General features: G+C 47.3%; 1 protein-coding gene and 1 pseudogene across 1 annotated transcript; both read right to left on the reverse strand.

Annotated features, from left to right (window-relative positions):
• Positions 1-5: 5 nt before the first annotated feature.
• LOC125528436 lies at positions 6-701 on the reverse strand (the record flags this gene model as incomplete). The annotated part of the gene is made up of 2 exons (XM_048692917.1): positions 239-701; positions 6-151 (listed from the first exon to the last, which is right to left on the reverse strand). Coding segments are annotated over exons 1-2 (609 nt in total), but the record flags the coding sequence as incomplete, so codon positions are not given.
• LOC125528437 lies at positions 673-3,792 on the reverse strand (annotated as a pseudogene).
• Positions 3,793-10,103: the final 6,311 nt, after the last annotated feature.

A 10,103-nucleotide genomic window follows, 5' to 3' on the forward strand; every position in this document is an offset into this window, starting at 1 on the left:
CAGAAGCCCTGGGGCACGGAGCTCGCTACCAGTACAACGTTGGCCGTCGGGTCGGCCCCCACCTTGTCCATGGCGCTCCGCAGCCCCTTGAGCATCTCCTTCCCGATGGCGTTCCTGGCCTCCGGCCGCTCAAGCCTCAGCTCCACGATCCCTGAAGCCAACCACACCTTGAGAGTTGAGAACACAAATTCCAGAAGCTCAAGGAAGAAGGAACAAGATGCGGTGGTCAGCGACGGACCGGAGTCGGGCGCCGAGAGCTTGTGGAGGCGGACGGGCTCCGGCTGGGCGAGGATCTGGAGGGCACGGGCGAAGAGGACGCAGTGGGGAGACGAGGAGGCGCCGCTCGCCGCCGCGAGGTGGCCGGAGACGGCGCGGAGGCCCCCGAGGCTGCGCATAGTGGAGAGTCGGGCGAGAGTGGGAGACTGGTGCCGGGCGGAGGAAAGAGCAGAGGCAGCGTCAGCAACCGTCGCGCTTGGATAGACATTGCTCTCGTGGCAGGTCAGTAGCACGCCCGTGAGGAGACGGCCAAATTCCACCGACTCATCCGCTGTCGCTGTCGCGTGAGACATAGGGCGCTGGGGACGTGACCAGCCGGAAACGACGCCGTGCGCGCCGCCGGCCGGTCTCCGGAAATGCGCGTACGCCGCCGATAAGATGGCACGCAGATGCGGGGACAAGAGAAGAAGAGAGGCCCGTCGCATTAGCCCGGCGGCCCGGTCCGGCCAAGATGAAGAACGGAACAACCAACCAGGCCCACGGTAAAATATTCAACCCCGAAACATCATTCCCTTTGGCGTCACCACGCGGAGTGGCAGGAGTCCAGGAGACGATCTTGTTCTTGTCACGGCACATCAACACTGCTCTCCTGTGTACACATCGGGCGCTGATTACGCTCCAGTGTACACGGGCTTCCTCTTCTCGGCGAATGCAGCCAGGCCCTCGAGGCGGTCCTGCGTGTGCAGCAGCTGCTCGTAGCATTCCCCCTCGACTGCCAACGCGGAGCGCATGTCTGCTACCTCCATCCCTCGGTCGATGGCCTTCTTCGCCATTCTTACCCCCAGAGGGCCCTGCCACAAAGAATCGGCTTCAGAACACCTACAACGATGGACCTTATACATACCTATGTTGCATGGCATACAAAATGATCGAACACAACTCTACCCTCATGATATGCTTACACTGAATTTTGGGCTCCATATACTGAAACAGATAGCATGCTCTCGCCGATAATATTTTCTATGAATGTTCAAAACTGAAAATGGTTCTTACTTTCTTCGTCATCTCACGGGCGAGTTCAAGAGCCTTGCCGTAGGCCTCCCCTGCTGGAACGCGGTAGTTTGCCAGTCCTGGGGCGCAGAGATGCATTTTAAGTGCTCTTTGAGGAACTGATGATGGTGGGAGGAAAACACGATGAGGCTAGTGTTACCCATCAAGACAGCTTCAGTTGCGTCGCATCTGCGGCCTGTGAATATCAGCTCCTTCGCTCTGGACCTTCCGATGATCCTTGGAAGACGCTGTGTGCCCCCGGCTCTGCATATTAGGGCAAGCAAAGGGAGGTTATCCATTGACTGAAGAATATTATTTAAGCTAGTTTTGAAGGAAGGTTTCTATTAGTTTTGGTAAAAGAAAGCAGATATACTTACGGCAGTTAAATGCATGCAACCAGTTTTCATCATAATTACAGGTGCCGTTTTTCATTCCACTAGAAAATGAAATTGGTACACGTGGCTCGTCGTTAAGATAGCAACTGATATTATTAAGGCTGTCCTGTTATTTAAATTATTCCAATATGCAGGTAACTATGAAAAAGAAAAATTCAAGACCCCTTATCAGAGGTGGATTCCTAATTCTAAAGCGGGTAGGAGGTAGGACTCCTCTTTCTAAATCGTGACAGGATTCGATTAGAGTCGCGTTCCTCAGCAAAGCACGAACGATTCAAAGGAGAGAAGCATATCACTTTCAGGGCATCTTTGTAACTTTTCAACCGATTTATTGCCGAAAGCAGAGCACTGTGTATCTGTGTTGGCCACTTGGCCACATACCCAGGAATGATAGCAAGTCCTGTCTCTGGCAGTCCAAGGGTTGCATTTTCTCCTGCGAATCAGTAGGAAGACATGCATTCGAACAGTCAAAGAACTGCAGCAAGATTATGCTCCATAAGGTGAAAATGTTTAGCATATACTACTGAATATTAAAGGCAGCACCACATATACGCAGATCACATGACAGAGCAAGTTCCAGCCCACCACCCAAAGCAGCTCCTTCAATGACAGCAATTGTTGGAATGGAGAGTGCCTGTTCAAACAAGCCGCATGATGTAAGAACAACTTAACATATAGAACAACCAATGAAAAATGATAAGAGAAATGAGTCATGCCCATAATTTGAATATAATGTACTCCCTCCAATCCATGACAATTAATATGGATCAGAGGGAAACATAGTTAAATGTGTAATCATTACTTATGTTGTTGATATACAATTATATGTGGAGGCAAAAGAGCATGCTTAAGGTATGGATCCAGGTACAAACCTCAAAGTACGAGAATGTAGACCTTAAGGAATTAGCATATTCTTTAACCTGTGAAGAGCTCATGTGCCTCCTTTCCTGAGTAAATAAATGCTCTAAGATATTTTCCATGTGAAATATATGCAACAAATGTATATCACAGATGTACAAATTACATAATTTGAGTGTTCACATGGTCTCAATATTTGTCATTGTACGGTAAAGGACAAAGTTGGTGTTTATAATTCTCTAACTGATGAGAAGAAAAAAACTTATGTGACACTGGCAACTCATAGCATGCTAGTTATGATAGGTCAAATAAATTGGTTGAGAAATCAATATCAACTGTCCTGCGCAACGATGATATCTCATCAACTGCTACTCAACTGATTAGGGCCATGCTGAAAATGCCTCTAATCATGCATCTGATAATTCATACCTGCTCCTCTTTAAGCCACACCGTCGACTAGCCATTGACCCCACTACCTTTATGTCCTTCCTAGCCAAATAGCAAGATTATCTTTCTTGTCTCGTACTTAGAAATTCTTCTAGATGCCACTCGTTTCATATTCTCTCCCAGCCACGAGTCTCTGTTTTTGACAACCCACCTATTTTATTACTAGAGCATCTTCAATTTCTTCGTGACACAGATTTTTAATATTTGTATTCCTTTTCAGCTATGCACATCACCAGTCCATTTCTCCGAAAACTTTACACAAGAGCCGCTAGTGAATGTTATCATCCGGTGTTGTCTCATGTATCGTACTCAGAAATGAACACTCACACAATCCCCTGTGGTGTCAGTCTAAAATAACCACCGCATCACCAAGCTGAGCAAGAACAGACCTTGAGATCGGCGCCTGCGCAGAAGACTCCCGGTACGGAGCTCGCAACAAGGACGACCTTGGCCGTCGCGTCGGCCTCAATCTTGTGGATCGCGCCCCGCAGCCTTGTCATCAACTCCCAACTGATGGCGTTCTTCACCTCTGGCCGCTCCAGCGTCAGCTCCAGGATCCCTGCTCCCAAACAGGATTAGGGCCACCAGAAGTGGAGACTTTAAGTCAATTTGCCTCGGAGGGGGTGAGGGTCTTAAAGAAGACGGTGAGGTAGGGGGGAGGGGCGCAGGGGGGGGGAGTGGTGCCCAGGAGCCGCTGAAGCTTGACGGCCGGCGAGGTGTCCGGAGACGGCGGCGAGGATGCCCCACGAGCTGCGCATTCTGGATGCGCGAGGTGGATAGTGACAGGAGCAGTTAAATGCTGTGCTGTCTGCGGGCAGCCCATTTGAGCTCGAGAGCAGAGCAGCACTTTGGCTCGTCGGTGTGATTTTCTCTACTACTCCCTCACTTTTCAGAAATTTCATTTTATCACCCCGTCGTTGCCGTGCAGAAAGGTGTGCTACCGGTGCACCGGACTCCGTAGTGCATTTTAAAATATTTTAAAAATCTGGAAAAAAAATCAGCACATTGACACAACATTAAGGTATGTTGTCACAAAATTTCATACTTCCTTCATTCCACAATGTAGTGCTTCCTCTATCCCCGTGCTTTAACTTTGACCGTAAATTTAACTATCAAGACCGATTGCGGCGGGAGCAAAAATTATATCAGTGAATTCGTAATCGAAAGAAGTTTTCAATTATATAATTTTTTCTCCCGCCGCAGTTGGTCTCGTTGGTTAAATTTATGGTCAAAGTTGGACATCGGGAAGCTCGGGCGCACTATATTTTGGAATGAAGGGAGTATCAAAATTCAAAATATTGCATGAAATAAAAAATTAACATCAATATGATTTTTTTGCGGGGAAGTAGGGTTTCGAAACAGGTTTGGGCCCTTCTTCTTCCTTTGGCATGTTGATTCTCTGTGTGTGTGCGCGCTCGCGCGTGTGTGTATGTTCTTTTCTATTCTTGCCCGATCCAGGTCATTTTCGGTCAAAGGGGTAGCCCATGGTCCGATCCGTTAGAATGGAGGCTCTCCTGGTGGCTAAGATTCTGATTCATCCATGGGATAGAGGCGAAGGGGCTTGGACGCAAGGCAGGCTCCATTGGCACTAGGAGCTCCAGTGGAGAGGAGATTGGGAAGGGTCGCACATGCCTTCTTTGTTGCTGCCAAGGGGTGATGGTTGTTGGCTAATGTTGTGGAGGTGTACAGGGTGTGGGTTGCATGGTGGTGGATGGGCGCGGTGTGGTCTTCGGCTTGCTATGCACGGAGCTCCTGCAAGGCACAGTGCTGAGATGACATCAGCTTGAAGCCAGCGACGCACGCCTCTATGGTATAACATTCTTTTTGTTAAATTATCCTCTAATTATGGTTTAGTCTACATTGTTAGTAGTTAAAGTTTGGTTAGCGTATATGTATGTCATTGTTTAGGTTTAGTATACACTGTTACTAGTTAAGGTTATGTTAGTGTGCATATATGTTCACAGACAGGGAGGTAGTACTTACTGTGGTAGTGTGTCCTAGTGTTTTGGTAGATTAACTTACATGGAAAATTGCTGGTGTTAAGAGCGACTATTGGCTCTATGGGTTTGATGGCAATATGGTTTTGTATGGTAGGTGACATGTTTGATCCGTGAATTGAACTATTTAATATGGTCATGTTAATGTTCGACCAGATATGTTGGGAGTTGATCTTAGTGAGTTTCGGTATGTGGAAATGACGTTACTAGACCCGTAAAGAGTGAACATTAGGTCGTTGAAATATTGGTTGACAACAAGTTTTGGTCGTTGATCCTAATGTGTGCTTTGCCAGTATTCATGCAGTGTGAACGAAATTCGATAAAACATTTTGTGGGAGCTGAGCATGATAGATAGGACCCATAAGAGGTTGGCCTGGTTAAGGTGTTGCATACAACGGATGACTCACTCTTATGACTTGGTGATCCTTGTGCCAAAGGAGGAGGATTTGTGAGAAGGAGGCGGAGGTATGAACTCGGCCAGGGCAATCAACATACTGGTGAGATTGATCCACCTGGATCACGACCAGTGGATGTTATGTGCCACACATTTATAATGGTCGTGGAGCGGGACAAAGTAGTAAGCCGACAATAATTGTTGGTAGTGTTTTAGCTGATGGGGACGAGGCAAGGGAGGAAATGAAGAAAGTGATGGTGAAGGAGGGCCATGATGGATTGGCGTATGATGTAGATTCTGACAATTCCAAGGAAGAATGTCTGGATGAGGATGACGAGGAGGTTTTGTTTCCTTTTGCATGGAATCAGGAGACCGGCCTGATTGTGAACATTGTCCATGAGTGTGCATGAGAATATCATCATAAGCAAGTCTAAATAGGGGCTATGTATGCCATAAAGAAACAATTGAAGCATGCAGATGATGTAGTGGGATATGTCCATGAAAAGGGTTTTCCACACTCACATATTAGATCCAACTAACTTGACTATGAAATGTGTGGGACAATGGTTGTTCTGGCAACGAGTGCGACCACATGCCTTGAATCCTCATGACTTGCAAGTGCACAGGGTCCTTTTGATGAGTATAATTTATGTGATTATTTGTTTCCTTTTATTCTGTTCTGTAGTTTAGGGTTCTTCGAATTTTACCGCGTTCGCGCACCTTTTTTTGTATGTTTCACGAGGGTGTCATGCACGAGAATTATTTAGAGTCTAAGGAAAGAAGGCTGATTTATGGTGATGAATCACACTAATTATTGTGATAAAACTCTGCCATAAAAGGTGAAACAAAGGGAAGAATACATAGTTCACGCAGAAGGCTCCACAACCAAAGACGACGTCTGGTATGAGTGTAGGCGCTCGTATCAGTGGTCGTACCGCATGCCACCGCCTCTGCCTTGTCAACTACTTCACCCCCCGTGCAACTAGGTCGTAGAGGAGAGACAAAATGCATCCAACAACACACCCAGAACGAAGAACCCTAGCCTCCAGAAGGATTCCCCGGGGGGATTGGTCCAAGGACTTCACCATTGAATCGCAACATCAAGAGGGCATCATAACCATCCCATCCAGCAACACACCCAGAACGAAGAACCCTAGCCTCCGGAAGGATTCCCGAGGGGGAATTGATCCAAGGACTTCACCACCGAATTGCAGCATCAAGAGGGCATCATAACCATCCGCCATCATCATCATCAACGCTCCATCTCCATCACTTTGTAATATATTAGTCGATGTGGATCAACTTGTGTATTACTCCAACGCTATCATTATGGCCACCATGATTCGCCCCATGATGTTTCTACCCAGAATGTGCGAGTACTTTCCATAGTTCTTGATATTGGGCAGATTGACCATCCAACATATGCCTCTTTTAGACGAAAGGTCATTACTATTGGCATGAAGGCCAATTTGCGGAGGTAGGTTAGTGATACATTTGTCTATGTGTGAGACATGCATCTACCTATGTCAGTTTCATACTTTTCACGGCTCAAGAATGCACGCCTCCATATGTGTGAGTTCAACAATCCTTTCACGGATTTTGTTATGGAATTATCACGGCAGATGTCCTAGCGGAAGGACTTAGTCGTGGAGCCATCGCAACTAGGTTAGCTTAAAGGGGTTAAACGGGACAAAGGACACGGGAGTTTATACTGGTTCGGCCCCTTGCGGTGAAGGTAAAAGCCTAATCCAGTTGAGGTGGTATTGCTTGGGTTTCGATTACTAGGGAGCGAATACGCTTGACCTACTTTCGATCTCTCTTGTTTCTTGCCCTAAACCGTCGCCGAGTCGTCCCTTTATATACACAGGTTGACGCCCAGCGGCTCACGGAGTCCCGGCCGGCTCATACAAAACGTGTCTGACCCGACGACTAACTACGCATGCCTTACAATACAAGTCATACATATATGGCGGTTTACACATGTGGGCTTTAAGTCACCTTTGAGCTTTGAGCCTTCAGTATCCTGCTTTGTGAACCGCCATCTTCAGCATCTTTATGGGCTTTCTATTTATGAACCGCCAGCGGTATGACCCGGCCCCTCCTGGGCGGGTCATACCCAGTAGTTATATCCCCAACATTAGGCCCCAGGTTGATGTGAACTTGTTCATATCAATCTTTCCACACTTAGAAAAAATCCTTCTTCGCCTGCTGTTGCAAGATCTTGTAACCCACCATGACGTCATCTCCTGGGAATATGGAAACCCGTCATGACGTGGGCTGTCATTAATTTCATACGACGCCCAGCACATCTTAATAGATCCTTGTCTTTAATAACTACCCCGAAAACCGAGGCGTCCGAACTGATGTAATCATTCTTTGACCTCCTCGATTCTCACGCCCGCCTCTTACCCAGTTCCTTATAAATAGGGTTAGGCAGCCTTTTCACTCTCCCCCTTCTCGTCTTCAACCTCTCTCTCTCTCGCAACGTATCTATACTCCTGAGCACCGCCGCTGCCGACCTCGTCAACTTCCTCGACCCCGGCCGCTGCATCAACCTGAACGAAACCAGAGAACTGCATCGTCTCTCTGTTGCTCGGCAGACCCAGTAAGCACCTCACTTTTCCCCACTGTAGATTTCCATTAGGGTTTTCTGAAGTTCTTTAGGAGTTCGTCATCGTTATTCATTATACCTCTGTTTAATCATAACTTTGACCCAAAGTAGCACTTAAAACATGCGGAATCTGTTTATGTGCCTTCTCTTAATCACCGGATACCCTTCTCAGATGCATAAATCCTGCTAATATGGTAGTTCCTTATCTGCTGCAGTACTAGGTTTTGATTTTACTTTCTTTTCCGAATAGCGTCAGATCCAAAATTGAGTGCACCAATCCGTGAAACCTGTTTTCCCAATACTTAGCATAATTCGCCCTTGATAGATTATTAAATACCGACACCGTCATGGCGGCTTATATCACCGGTTGCAACTAGTCATATGGCACTAGGCCTCGTTTAAGCCGCCAATGTGCATATATGTGGTAGTGCTCACCTCCGGCTTAACGAAAAAGCTTAAACCGGGAATATTTCCTTCTTTTTAGGCATTCTTCCTTATGATGACGAAGACAGTTACCTCGTGTAATTGGGTTCCTTACATTGTCACCGAAAACATGCTCGAGGACTTTATTAAAATCGGCTTTCTATCAGCAAAGAACATCATGCACTGGCGCGCTCCCAAACCCGGTGAAGTAAGACCACAGCCACAAAATGGTGAGGTCATTGTTTTTACTGATCACATGAATCGGGGCTTCTCATCACCTGGATCCAAATTTTTCCGAGACGTTTTGCACTTCTTTCAACTTCATCCTCAAGACATCGGACCCAATTCCGTATCAAACATCTGCAATTTTCAAGTCTTCTATGAAGTATACCTTCAAGAGGAGCCTAGCGTTAACCTCTTCAGGGAATATTTTTATCTGAACCGGTAAAATGAATTTACTGATGGACCTAGCTTAGAACTTGGTGGGGTCTCAATTCAATGGAAGAGAGATGCTATCTTCCCCTATGTGTTGGGGAACGTAGTAATTTCAAAAAAATTCCTACGCACACGCAAGATCATGGTGATGCATAGCAACGAGAGGGGAGAGTATTGTCCATGTACCCTCGTAGACCATAAGCGGAAGCGTTATGAGAACGCGGTTGATGTAGTCGTACGTCTTCACGATCCGACCGATCCAAGTACCGAACGTACGGCACCTCCGAGTTCAGCACACGTTCAGCTCGATGACGTCCCACGAACTCCGATCCAGCAGAGCTTCACGGGAGAGTTCCGTCAGCACGACAGCGTGATGACGGTGATGATGTTGCTACCGACGCAGGGCTTTGCCTAAGCACCGCTACGATATGATCGAGGTGGATTATGGTGGAGGGGGGCACCGCACACGGCTTGGAACAATCAACTTGTGTGTCTATGGGGTGCCCCCTGGCCACGTATATAAAGGAGTGGAGGAGGGGGAGGACCCGCCCTCCTATGGCGCGCCCTGGGGAGTCCTACTCCCACCGGGAGTAGGATTCCCCCCTTCCATGTAGTAGGAGTAGGAGAGAAGGAAAGGGAAAAGAGAAGAGAAGGAAGGAGGGGGCACCGCCCCTCCCCCTAGTCAAATTCGGACTAGGCCTTGGAGGGGCGCGCAACCTCCTCTCTCTCTTTCCCCTAAAGCCCAATAAGGCCCATATACTCCACGGTGAATTCCCGTAACTCTCCGGTACTCCGAAAAATACCCGAATCACTCGGAACCTTTCCGATGTCCGAATATAGTCATCCAATATATCGATCTTTATGTCTCGACCATTTTGTGACTCCTCGTCATGTCCCAGTCTCATCCGAGACTCCGAACTACCTTCGGTACATCAAAACACATAAACTCATATTACCGATCCTCACCGAACGTTAAGCGTGCGGACCCTACGGGTTCGAGAACTATGTAGACATGACCGAGACTCGTCTCCGGTCAATAACCAATAGCGGAACCTGGATGCTCATATTGGCTCCCACATATTCTACGAAGATCTTTATCGGTCAGACCGCATAACAACATACGTTGTTCCCTTTGTCATCGGTATGTTACTTGCCCGAGATTCGATCGTCGGTATCTCAATACCTAGTTCAATCTCGTTACCGACAAGTCTCTTTACTCGTTTCGTAATACATCATCCCACAACTAACTCATTAATTGCATTGCTTGCAAGGCTTAA

The sequence above is a fragment of the Triticum urartu genome, unplaced genomic scaffold (assembly GCF_003073215.2).
Source record: "Triticum urartu cultivar G1812 unplaced genomic scaffold, Tu2.1 TuUngrouped_contig_4874, whole genome shotgun sequence".
Classification (NCBI taxonomy): Eukaryota; Viridiplantae; Streptophyta; class Magnoliopsida; order Poales; family Poaceae; genus Triticum; species Triticum urartu.